The sequence below is a fragment of the Aptenodytes patagonicus genome, chromosome Z (assembly GCF_965638725.1).
Source record: "Aptenodytes patagonicus chromosome Z, bAptPat1.pri.cur, whole genome shotgun sequence".
Taxonomy (NCBI): domain Eukaryota; kingdom Metazoa; phylum Chordata; class Aves; order Sphenisciformes; family Spheniscidae; genus Aptenodytes; species Aptenodytes patagonicus.
This window is the reverse complement of record NC_134982.1, coordinates 13,360,374-13,373,646: the sequence shown is the minus strand read 5'-3', so window position 1 is coordinate 13,373,646 and position 13,273 is coordinate 13,360,374. Positions and strand designations below refer to the sequence as shown.

General features: G+C 41.0%; 1 protein-coding gene across 1 annotated transcript in view; it reads left to right on the top strand.

The window, feature by feature from the left end:
* Positions 1–13,273, top strand: part of NPR3 (natriuretic peptide receptor 3) — a 41,801-nt gene that overhangs the window by 21,815 nt on the left and 6,713 nt on the right. The window contains exons 4-5 of the mRNA XM_076363020.1: positions 7,152–7,287; positions 11,155–11,249. Of these exons, the coding sequence (XP_076219135.1) occupies positions 7,152–7,287; positions 11,155–11,249 (231 nt within the window). The remainder of the gene's footprint in view (positions 1–7,151; positions 7,288–11,154; positions 11,250–13,273) is intronic.

Sequence of the window (13,273 nt, the reverse complement as noted above, 5' to 3'; positions counted from 1 at the left end):
TCTTTCCCTAGCAAGAAAATAACCTTCACTGATAAAATCCCGTAACTCCCTGAAATTGGCAGCTTTTTTAAAGTAAATCCCAGACATTGGTTGTTAATTTCTTTTTATTTTCTTTCTGTTAATTTATTTTATTTCAGCAGACCTTTTTGTGGAACAGAGGTCTGGCTTCTGGCCCACAACTGGCTTTAAAGTGGATGGGAGTTTGTCACTGGTGGTATTTCAGTCCCACTGGAGTAAGCATCCTCTTGTGTAGTTGGAGCAAGGGTAGCAATGGTTTGGCATGCCTGGGGTGCACATCAGCTCGTGTACCAGCTGGTCAGATGCATGGCTGAACAGTGCAGGCAGGCAAAGGCACGGCCTCACCCTGAAGAAACAGGGCTTATCTGCAGCAGAGCGTCTTTGTGTCCAAATCAAACAGAAAGTGCGGTAAAAGCAGGGATCTTTCTATACATCTCATCTCTCAAATGACATTTGCAGGCTCTTTCGTCATGGAGGTGGGCAGCTGATGAGCTGTGACCGCTGTTGCTCCCCAGGCTTAATCGTCGCCCTGGTTTTTCTACCTACGCCTTCTCTCTCAACTTGCACTTCAATTGCAAAGTCCTCACGCTGGGGCCACATTGCCTGGTGTGCAGAGTGCTTAGGCAGAGGCACACGTCTCCATCTCCTCTGCGCTCAGCATTACTGCTGTACCAATAAATATCGGCGAGGAGATGGAGACAAGCAGGCAGCCTTGTTGGAAAAAGCCTCCTTAAAGTTAAAGGGAAGTGATGTCTTGTTTGACTGCAGTGCTGAATTTTTAAGCTATAATTTTAAAGCAGAGCATGAGCCTCAGTTTGCAGAATTCACATAATAAAGTCACATACTCCACTATAAGAAAAGTCTTGTATGGGTTCCACAATACACACTGTCTCCCTGTGAAAGATGAAATTGATGCAACAGTATTTGAATAAATCTCTCTTAAGTATGCACAAGGTTTTATTGTTACATGACACCTCCTTACACTGGAGAATGCTCATCCTCTTTTCCTAAGGAGAGATGTGGGTTCCAGGTCCAAATAACAAATGAGAGTTGGGACAGTTATCTGTCATTTAGAAAACCAAGTCCTGAGCTCTGGCCTCATGTGTTCTTGAGCAGGTGCCAGCTTACGTATTTATGTATTTATAGGGAGTTGATATTAGTGAATACAGTGAGAGGCTGTCCTTGGCTACAGCTGCATTGCCCAGAATTTGGCGTAACGCCATATGTTCTTTTTCAGTCTTGAATTAAATATTGAGGAAATGGCCTTCTCTGGAGAAGGCATGTGTTTCTATTATTTTTCTCTTTCCCTTCCTGTTTCTTTGAACGAGTAAGATCCAACTCCGTTAGGGAAGAGGTCTGGTTGCCCAGGCGAACAGGCTGTAATTTTAGTATTAGGCATCTAAACATACAGCTTTGATTAACTGTTTTACAGCTTTATCCTCCTTTCCAGTTGCTGGGCTGGTTTCACAGTGATGTGATCTCTGTGGGAACAGGTCAGATCATGTATCAGTGTCTGTAGGCACCCCAAGACATGCTGTTCATGACAGCTGGCTATGGGCAAATCCTGTGGCTTTGCCTGTTATACTTTGGAGTCCTTGACATCCCAGTCCAGATGCATGGGAGTAGCTGTTATCCATAGGTGAGATTTAGGAACTCTGTGAGTTTCTATTGCATAGTGGCATTAAGAAGTCACATGAGGATCTGAGGAGCTGTATGGTGAGTTAATGAGAGCTGTGCAATCATGTTGTGATGGTAACATGCAGGATGATGCGGTAGTGTTAGTGGCAGTAGGACTAAGAAATTACTGCAAAGCTGGAACTGGATTACTGGTTTGAAATGTACTTTGCATATTTGCAGGTAATGCTCAGATGTAAGGATATTCTTCCCTCTGCTTCAAATTCTCAATCCACATCTCACTTTCATCCAGAGTTGATGGAAATGATTGCAACGATTCTCAACCTACATCTCACTTCCATCAACTCATTGAGTTCATGCAAACTGAAAATTTAACAGAAGATCAGTTTGTAACAATCATAGTTTAAGAAAATTCTTAAAACCACATTGTCTGTATTTGCCTACCGTCTACTGTAAGGGGATCATGACCACCTTATTCTGGGTTTGTGCAGCTCAGACCAAGAATGTAGCAACTCATCAAGGAACCACTGAGGGCCCCTGGGCAACCCAGGAACATAAAGGAGTACTTGTAACAACAGCAACAGCGGTGGTGGTGTCTTGAATGGGAGCGTGTGAAATCAGCAAACGGTATCACAGAGAAAAGTCCCTGCTCCAAAATTAAGTGAAGAGTATATTGCTGGTTAGTGGATCAATCGACAGAAGACAACCAAGGATACGTGTCCAGAAATGCATGTAAAAATGTTAGCTACATCAGGGTTTCTTGGAAAAGCTTATAAAGGAAGGACTGTCATTATAACTGGTTTGGTGAAGAAGGAGTAAAAACAGAGAACTGAGAGTTAAATTACAACTGCTTAGAAAAAGGCTATTTTATTGAGATACATTGAAACAGAATGTGATAGTAGGAAAACATCTACCTAATCTGTAAGATGTGTTGCCATGCCACAGAAGTCCATAGTTATGAAGGAGATGAACCAACTTGGCATGAGATTGGCTTGAAGTACATCATAGTATATATATACTTGAAATGTAATGGCTGTATTTGAACTTTGTTGCCATATTTTTACTGTGTCATGCTATAATTTTATAGTATAACACAGTATGGCCAAAATTCATGAGGGTTCATTTACAGTATTCATAATCCTGAGGTTAGATGAACTTCATGTGATTGTAGCATCAAACTTCTATCCTTGATCGCTTAAAGTTTCATCCTTGTGGACTAATCCAGAAGAGGGTGAAATATCAGTGGATTTTCAGTGGGCGTTAGCTTACCTGAGCATCATGTCAAGTGTGTAAATTGGTAAGATTTTTGCAAAAAATCTTGAGTATGCACTATGCAATCCCCCAGGGTCCTCACTGATTTTGGCTGGGATTATAGTCTGACAACTTGAAAATCACTGTGGATGTACTGGGAAGTAGATGCAGACACCCAGTTTGGGGAATGTTAGCTGTTTGCTTTTGCAGTAGAGAAAAAGTAGCACTTTCCCCACCTAGCACTGAGGTGGTATGAATTGTTGTAGTTGCTGTGATTCAGAGCTGGGCAGTTCCAGATGGAAGAGAATAAGCTTACTTAATAGTTACTGGGCAGGATATGGAAAATTATGAGTCCTGCATAGCTGTAGCTTGGCTGTCTTCCACGTCAGTAGTATTTTGCATTGCTCTGTATGCTGTTAACACCTTGGTATATATGAATAGTGTGGTCACACTATAGCTGCTTGGGGAACTATAACTTTGAACTGTGTAAAATTTATTAATGTGATTTTCATGGAGAGGCTTTTTTTTCTGATGGAAGATGTTTAATTAGAGTAGAAAGGTAGGAAAATAAAAGGTGGAAATGTATGCTTATCTCATCCGGCTATACAGTTAGCTTACCTGCTTTTTAGTTATGTGGTACCTTGAATGGCATGTGAAAGTAATACGGAAGATATCTCAGCAGGGGGGTTCCACATATTTGTATTGCAGCCTCCAAAGATGTTCAGCAAACATGGAAGCTTCTGTGCTGCCACTCATATTGCTGATGACACATGTTGGGGGGTGGCTCTGCTGTGCAGTACGGGTCAGGGACAGCAACATTTTAGTAGACCTGACGTGCAAATTATGATCACAGCATTTGGAGCTCAGCTAGCACCTGTAATTAAAAAACCAGCATAAATCAAAATGGAAAATACTATAATAAAAAATTTCGGCTTTTTATTAGAGCTCAACTAAAAGAACTGTTAATTACCTACAATATCAGTGGATCTTTAATAGCCTTTATAATCTGTTTAGTTTTGTCCCGAGGGCTGTCTAATGTTGAATCTCACATGATTAATTACCATGGAGACCTTCGAGCAACCTGTGAACACATCTTCACATTTACTCTGGTCCCTATTTGACACATTAATGGAACATATACTACTTCTAGCCTTTTTTAACCCTTTCCTGCAGCAAAGGAAGAATGGATTTTTTTCTGTAAGTATTATTTCCTCTTACTGTAAGGTATTCTAAAATTCAAATAAACACAGGCCAAAAAGTGTAAAAATTGTTGAGGAAAATTTGGTGTCAGTCTGTTTCATCATTTCTGATAGGACTGGATGTAGAACAGAAGCTATGTCAAAATAATAATAATAAGAAAACCCTTCATACCCATGAGGTACATAAGGTATCATTAACAGAGTTAATGCTGCGCAGAAACGAAGTCCTGGGACTATATGGCTTGGGACAGTGTTCTAATAAGTCAGGAGTGATATCAGATGGAACAAATTTTGCACTCTTTTTACTCGGAGGATCTGTTGTAGACAGTCATAGGCAACAGAGCTACAAAATGAACCTGAGCGAGTTCTGGACAGGTGGAAAATGGAACAAAGAAAGAGCAATCCCTTCAAAATTATCTGCAACCATTACTTTGCATTGTAATATTCCTCCCATCTCTGATATTTTCTCCTTTCTAAGCTAGAGCAGTCCTAAACATCGTGCAACCCATCCTCTGTATAGGATCATGGCAACTTCTAAATGATCAAGCAAGATGATATGCAGGAAAACTTTATGCCCTTCAAGGCATCCTGTATCCCCTTTCAAGAACTGGTGCTTGAACATGTTCCTGGAATAATGTGAAAAGTAGCCAGTGTGCCCAACATATGGTTTGGCTGGGGATTGTTGGTGTGGTCTCACCTGCGAACAGTAAATACTACTCTTTTAGAAGATTTCAAATGGCATAAATTACCAGCATTTTCCCCTTCCTTGACAATGTAAGACAAAATGCTGGGGTTTGTGCGTGAGGAACTGAGAGGTGGCACAGATAATCTTTTGATGATTTTCTGATGTGATTTTTCATATGTAATGTCAGGGCTTTTGGTCAAGAGGCAAGGCAGGGGGCTGTGGCAGTAACCTCCCAAACTGCCAAGTGAGTTTTCACAGAGCTTATCTGGCAAATCTGCAGTGTCTACAGGAGGGTTTTCAGGCTGGCATGGGTAGATTTCAGATTGAGCAAATTAGCTGACAAAATGGATTTTGAAGGTTGCTGTGTTACGCTGAGAGGTCTTTGCCATGGACAAAGGAAGTGACAAATAGCTTTCCTTGAAATGGATGCCAGCCACAAGCTGTAAATCAGCCAGCAGGGGGGTAAAGCAACTAGAGAGACTCATTTCTCTCCTGAGAGAATGAGTGTCACATCAAGAAAGCCTGTTTGATCATCCATAGGCCACTTGGACTCTAATACTGGCACATAAAGCAGTTGTCAAGCTTTGTGGTTTCTTGGTTTGGGGTTTTTTTTCAATTCTGAAAAATTAAACCCCTGCCGGCAAAGCCTGTCCTAGTGTGCACTCTGTCCATCAGCTCCTGTTGTGCCACCAAAAGCCTGACTTTCACCTCTGCTTTCATGCTTTCTCCTTAGGTCAAAATAACTGCAGCTGCCTTTTAGTCTTTGGCTGTCAAGACTGAGCTGAGCTGTTCTGCGCCTTCTGGGCTCTTCCCCTAAACTGGTGGTGCATTTTCTTAATGCAACATAGGTTGGAGTTATCTAAAAGTCCAATTTTAAATGTCAAAGCAATGTAAATTTTTGTATTATCAGTAAATAATTCCACAATTCTCCTTACTGTTGGCAATTGGTTTAAGAGTGAAGGAATGTCTTGCATGTAATTATATTACCAGGGGCTTGGTTAGTTTTGCTTAGCCAATCAACTATGTAATACTTTTTATCTATGGAGCAGTTATTTACTTAACTGGCTACATGTTTTTATCTTTTAACATTTTTAATGTCCAGCTAAAACTGTGAGAGTTAGAGTAGCACTTTATTTACCAACATTTTAAATTGTTTAGATACACTGAAGTGGAAGATAAGCTAAATGTTGTTTCTATCCAGGAGAGTATTTGTAGAGGTGGGTTGTTCGCTGGAAATGGCAGTAAGAGACCCCATAATGTGGTATAATCATTGATTACGCCTTTGCTAGCATGTCAGGAGCTTTTTCATTGCAATGAAAACTGTGAGTGAATGGGAACATCCTTCTTGCAGCTGAAAAGATAATTCATTCTGAATTATTGTGCATCAAGCCAGGGTGCATTGCACTACTGAGATGTGAGTTGCTGCTTACAGAAGAGGAATACCTGTGCTGCTCAAGCCGTGTGTGTCTGGTTTAGCTGATGCATCTCCATCTGAACTCAGCTCCTAAAATAATTACTGCTTCATCACTGAAGCACACCAGGCTCCTGTGAACAAACCTGTAATATTTCTGCGGCACTCTGCTTTCAACTGTTGTTACTCACAGTAATGTAGACCAAAAGCTGTAGGTTGCCTGCATAGACTCATGGGAGGCAGAGCTGGCTGGCAGCAGTCTTCTTTTATATTAGATTAGAAAGCAACATCTCATTCATTTCATGTCACTTACTGAAAAAACTGTGAAGGACAGGAAACTGTTCTCCTGGCAGTTCCAGAGAACGCATTACCGTAGAGGGCAAGTAGTTTCCTCCATTGCTCATTTGCTAGTGGAGAGATGCTCAGCTGAGCAAGGGCCAGGAATGGAAGTGGTAATCATTAAACAAGCAACTCCACCAGTTGCACTCTCCAAAAAAAATCATGGCACAACATACTTCCCAATCCTGAGAGGTGCTAAGTCCTCTGTGCAGGGGGAGGAGGACATGCTCCATGCTGTGGGATGAGGGTGCTCAGCACCTTACAGAATCTCATGTGGTCAGCTGCAGAATTTGTGCGTCTGGGCATGGGAACTGTGATCTGCAAATTTCTCCCCTATCTGCAGAGCTATTCAGACACAACATTAAAGTGTGATTTGAATGTTCAGAATAGCAGATAGTGGTTAACTGTTTTTAAAAATGGGTCAAAAGTTGCCATTTTGCCCCTGGGGTTTTTTTGAGATACATTCCTTTGTGTTCCAGCAGTGGAGAAAATAACCCCCCAAATTAGTCATTTTGGTTAATTTGGAGATCCCCTCTAGTTAATCAATTCCATAGGGAAGAAAAGTTTTTCCTGTGTCAATTGCCATTGCTTTTTTTTTCTTTTTTTTTTTTAGGTGAACATGTTTGTGGAAGGATTCCATGATGCTATTCTTCTTTATGCTCTAGCTTTACAGGAAGTCCTGAAGTTTGGTTTCAGTAAGAAAGATGGGGAAAAAATTGTTCAGCAAACACGGAACAGAACATATGAAGGTAAGAGTTAATATGGAATGCCAGCTTTTAGAGTCAAAAAAATACAGGTCTTAATTGTGTGCAGAGCAAGGACCTGTGCCCATTCCACTCTTAAATGAGAGGAAAATAGCCATACGAAACCATATACATCTTTAGGGCTGGCTCACATACCTCACCAGACTGACTTTTTTTTTTGCACCAACCCTTGAGGTCTTATTCAGCTCAAAAAACTCCTAACAATTTAATGGCCCTCACTGATGTTGTAAAGAAATACCAATAATTTTCTCAGGCTCCTTCTTTGTTTTTGAAAAGATTACAGCTGCTCGCTTTACTGAAGTGCATCTATTAGCTCTGAGATTGCCTCATTTTTTCCATTTGACTTTTTTATCTTAAAAGCCTGGGAATGGATAGAAGCAAGCAGGTGCCAGGTTTTTTTTTGTTTGTTTCTTGACAGGGCTCCTTTGGGCCCTGGAAGGATTTCCCCCCAGCCTCCTTTCAGGAGCCGTGCGTGTTATCTCAGAGGCAGCAGCTGAACAGCACTGTGCCTTTCTGTGCCTAATCCTGTAGGTTGCAATTCTGCAGTGCAGCTGGCACTTGTATGTCACCCAGCTGATGCAAAGTGATGTGAGTGCTTTTGCCAGGTAGGGATCGTAGTAAAGAAACCAAGGATTATTGGGTTCATCTGTCATCTCTTCGAATATTCCCATCCATCTCTTTATAATATTCCCATCCATCTCTTATAATGCTCCAATCTTTTGGTGTAGGATTGGCAAGATTTCCTGTGGAAATGCCTGAGAGAAGGAAAAATTTCCCCTAGATAAGATGTGAATGATTAATTTGAATGTGTAAGAAAAACCTCAGTGGCCAGGTTCTCTGCTCAAAGAACACACTGGACGTAGCGGAGAATGGCAAGGAGGACAGCAGCTCCAAACCTCTTTTCTGTTCTCAAATTGTGGCCTGAACACAAGGCAAAGGAGTTCTCAGGGCAGCTTAAGGCAACACAAGGATTGCTTTAAATTATGCTGGTTGCAGCCATCCCATGAGGAGCCCTGCACCAGCTGGAGATTGTACTTGATGTCCCACTACCTCCCTTCGCATCCATGGCTTCCCAAAACACACTGTTTTAACAGAGGGAATCTGGTGTCTAAGGATTTGCCTCACTGTTTGGTTATCCCATGTATGAACAGATGCCCCAGCACAACCTGTCTGTGTTTTCTCTACTCCTACTTCTCTGCTCTAGGAAGTCACCAGCTGGTGTGCCCATGCAAGTCTTTTAAAGTACCATGTGCTCCATGCAGGTTACATGGTTGATTCTCACACCTTTCTTGTAAAACCAGCCAGGAGGAAAAAAATGTTCTCTTTCCCTGCTTGTGAAAACAAGTTTGTTGTTGCTGGTTGACCTGTCACAGCTATTCTGAAAATGTAGCTGTCAAGCTGAGCTGTAAGGGTGCAGCTGAAAAGGTCAAAATGCCATGTAAGTCATATGCCATCTTCTCCCTGTGGCAGTACTTTGCTGGACATAATTTACAAGGATAAAACTGTTTTTGAAAGAGGCCTTTAACTTGATGTCTTGCAAGCCAGTCCTTTTAGGAAAATCACGTCCCTTTATTCTGCCTGTAAGACCCTCTCTGAAGTGGATGCAGCATCGCAGATTATGGTCCATGCATACACCCACCAGGCTCTACTGCAGGACTGAAGCTTTATAATTCACTTCGACTTTTGCAGGCCTCGATGATGAGAACTCCAATTTAATTAATGACATTAATTTAACTGCTGACATCTAGATATCTAATTGCCTGGGTGCCTCATTTTACAGCCTGCTCTGAATAAGCGACCCATCAGAACTCCCAACAGGGTATGGATGCTGCTTCCTGCAGCGTTCACAGTCTGCCAGCCACAACTGCACAGGCCACATCCTGTGCTTAGGAAAGCATAAGGCTCAGGTGATCAAAGGCTTTCTTACTGCTTGGGTTGTTAGAGACACCCTGATACGACTGCAGGGGGAACATTCTGTGGAGAATATTTTCTATTCATTGGCATTTCCTCTGAAAAAGTAGCAAAATCTTCTGTATGTAAGTATCTAACATAATGTAAGAAAAAGAGAATCTGGATAAAATCCTTCCACCCTCATCCAAACACAGTTCTTCATTAAGGTTGTTTCAAAATTTCCTAAATATGTTTCTTAAGGAAGAACATTGCAGGAAACATTGACATTTCGAACTGTTTTGATTCAGATGGAAAAGTTAAAAATTAGTCTTTCCCATTAAAAAGAAATCCCGTAGGAATTCTGAGTTTCAGCAAATTTTAGTACCTACTTCCAAAAATTGAGTTTTGGCTTTCTTAGGCCAGGAAGGTGACTGTTCCAATTAACACCTCCTGTCAGATCCAGAATCCAAATTGTCCTGTAGGCAAAGATGTTGCAGCTTTTTGTAGTCGCCTCTTCCAGTGCTTTCACAGCCAATTGGTTGTACTCATTCTATTTTCCTGTAGTAATCAAATTTGCAATTGTTTGATTACTGTGTTGTTACACTGAAACATAGATGCTTGACAGTAAATCTTTTGATGACCACTACGTTTTGAAAATCACAGTAGGTTTAGACATTCCTGACGTCACTAAACGGGAACAGAGACAAGATAAATGTAGGTGTGTTAATCTGTTGCATGTTTACTATCATTAGGTATGTTGAGGGGAATTTATACTCTGGCTGAATATATGACCTCTCTCTTCTGATTTACGGTCACCAAGAGCCCAATTCTCTACTGCTTTGTGCCTGGTTTAGTCATATAGTTTGTGTAATATGGATGTAAAACGATGCCTGTTTGACTTGCACTGGTGTAAACAGCTACGTTTGATGTCAGGCAGTGGAGGATCACATTTGAGAATATCTGAGGTGATAAAGCATATCAGCAAAGTCTTGCAATGTCTTCGTCATAGTTAGGTTAGACCTTCATCAGAGTATGGTGGATTGATGGATTTCAAGAACCTGTTTGACTTACACTGCAAGAAGTTGGAGCCATGCTCTTTGTAGAGAAGGGCATACATTGAAAGAAGAGGTTTGAATACAAGCAAGTGTTTTTTCACCATGACAGTTGGAACAAGTTGCCCCAGAGAGGTTGTGCAGTTCCCATCCTTGGAGGTTTTCAAGACCGGATAAAGCCCTGAGCATCCTCCTATTCTGACCTCCTGGCTGACCCTGCTCTGAGCAGGGGGTTGGACTAGAGACCTCCTGAAGTCCCTTCAAACTTGAGTTATCCTTGAGTCTATGATTCCCAGTTTCCCTAAAGTTTCCCAGAACTTGTAAAGGAAGGAAGTGAACTGGGGGTCTAAAAATACAAAACAAACAGCACCGTATTATGCAGTTAATCTTACGTACATTTACAGGACTTAATGCATATGTAATGCACATGGTGCCTCTTGTCCGCACCCCCTCCAGTATCCCATCAGATGGAAACAACACTGGACTGGCTGTATAGGTGCACCAACCCCATTAGTCTGCGGGGCGTAGGGCTGTGCCCCTGTGTCCTCTGCACTCCTTATTGAGGCATCGTGAGGTATTTCAGGGTTAGGCTCTCTGTAAATAATTCACATTAAATATATTTGTGTTTTATTCTTGCATGCTGGCTTTCTGGATTAGATCTTTCTCACGTATTCCTCAACCGGTCTCACACATTTGATATTTAAAAAGGAGAAATGTTAAGAATTCAGGAATGCAGACACTGAGATGAAATTACAATTTCTTTTGGAATGCCAACAAAAATGCTGGGAGACTGATGAGATTTCCTGTCATATCGGTCTGTAAAAACCTGTCCACTGTTTTTTTGTTTTCCTTGGAAAGGCTCAGTATTTTAACTAATTAATTTTCTAATTCCTCACATGCCATTCTTTAGGCATTGCAGGGCAGGTGTCCATTGATGCCAATGGAGACAGATACGGGGATTTCTCTGTGATTGGAATGACGGACCCAGAGGCAGGCACACAGGAGGTAAGGAAACAAACACCATTGCAGTTGGCCACTGATTAGTTAGCCAGTGTAATGTAACATCATATCTGTTTACTTGGTGGGCACCTGTTTATCTCATATACACATTAAAAGGGTATTGCTTAATCCTGTCAAGCTGGGGCTGAAATCCTTTCTGTAAAAAAATTATCTTGAAGTAGTTATTCTAAAAATTTTTTTAAACTTTCTTAACTTCTCTTCTTTAACAGTATGTCTTTCTTTACATGATGCTAGATTCTTTAAAAACTAAAGGATGAAATCTCACATGCTAACTAAGCAATAATAAATTTTGAATATGAGAAATTATTGTTTAAAATTAGTAAGGCCTTTTATTGACTGGTAAGAAGAAAGATTAATCTTACAGCAACAAGGATGCGTGAGTTACCCTGATGTATAAACACAGTGAGTACAGGTATTTTAATCTTACCCCATGGTCAGCCACAGGCAGGAGCATAGACCTTGCCTCGCCTTGTTTATCAGGCAGTAAGACCTGAGCACCTTGTTTTCAATGATTAAGAGGTGTTTTAGTCAGAGGGCTCCACATACACCACATGGGTTATTCCAGTGGACACAGCAGGAGTGGAAGCAGCCAGACTGTGAAAAACAGTCTATGAGAAATAGCACCAGCTGCACATAGTGAATAGCATGACTGGGTTGAGTTTATTAATACATACATTGCCCAAACTCCAGCTGCAGCATACAGCTTCTGTTAGTTGCAAAGTCAGCATCAACCTAAGCTTTGCTGGCCTCCTCTATTTCATCAAGCTCAAACGTAAAGCAGCAGTAATCTGAGCTGGACATTTCTACACGTGGATTTGAATCTGGTCATATTACTGTTCTTGTCAGTGGTGCGGCAGAGACAGACTCAAGAAACCTTTTTAAATGAATAAGGGTGTCTAGTGTGTTTTGGTGTGACTAAGAAACTCGAGCAGTAAACTGCAGACACTCCCACGGGTAGGAGTAATCATCATTAATTGAAACTAGGAGTACAAATTGGTTGGGGTAACTTTGGTTTGAACAACTTGTATCTCTTCTGTTTGTTCAGTCCATTAGCTTTCTATCTCGTTTATCAATTCAATCCCCCTCTCCTAGCCTTCCTTCCATTGCTCGTTCACTTGCAACTTAAACTATCTTTTATTTCTTTGATGTTACATTTCTCCTTTTAACATGTTGCTCATTTTAATTTCCCTCTGCTTTGTTTATGATACATACAAATAGACATGCCATTAACACATTTTACATGGGATTACTTATTACTTGTGTCTGCTACATTCATTTCTACCCTTATGCCTCACTCTAAAAACATTGTTTCTTTGATGCCTTGTTTTATTAATTTTGCTGATTTCTTCTGTGTCCTTACGAGAATGTTTCTCAGCTGAACTGAGTCAGATGAATGCGTGTTTGGGGAGAGCTGTTTTCCCAGGTCCATTCACAGATTTTAAAGCTACAAGAAAACATCAGATTACCTAGTCTGACCTCTGCTGTATTACAGGCAGGCAGGTTTCTTTCCCTTGCATGTGACTAAAGCTCACGCAGTAACAGGCATTTGTTTTTCATTTGGCGACACTGAAGAGCAGGGACTACCTCGCTTGCTCCCTCGATGTTTGTTCCACTGTTTAGCCACTCTTGCTCTTTAAAAATCTATGTCCTACTTCCGATCTGAATCCGTTTGGTCGCTGCTCATAGCTATTTGTTCTTCCTAAGCCTTTCTGCATGCTTTCATATTTAGTAAACCCTGCTGGTAGAGGACTCTCCCACTCCTGTTTGATAAATTAAACAATCTCTTAATGAATAGTTGCTGCCTGCAAATGGTCTCTGAGTTTTTTTCCCTCTACTTTTTCCAGTTTACTGAATTTGTCTTTATTTTTAAACAAATGTTAAAAAAAGTATTTCTTCTAAGGATTTATCTCCCAGTTGCAAAACTGGGAGAGAAATTAGCTCCTTTATTTAGTGTGAAATCTACCTTGGTGTATCTAACCAGGGCAATTGTTATCTGTCTTTTAATTCTT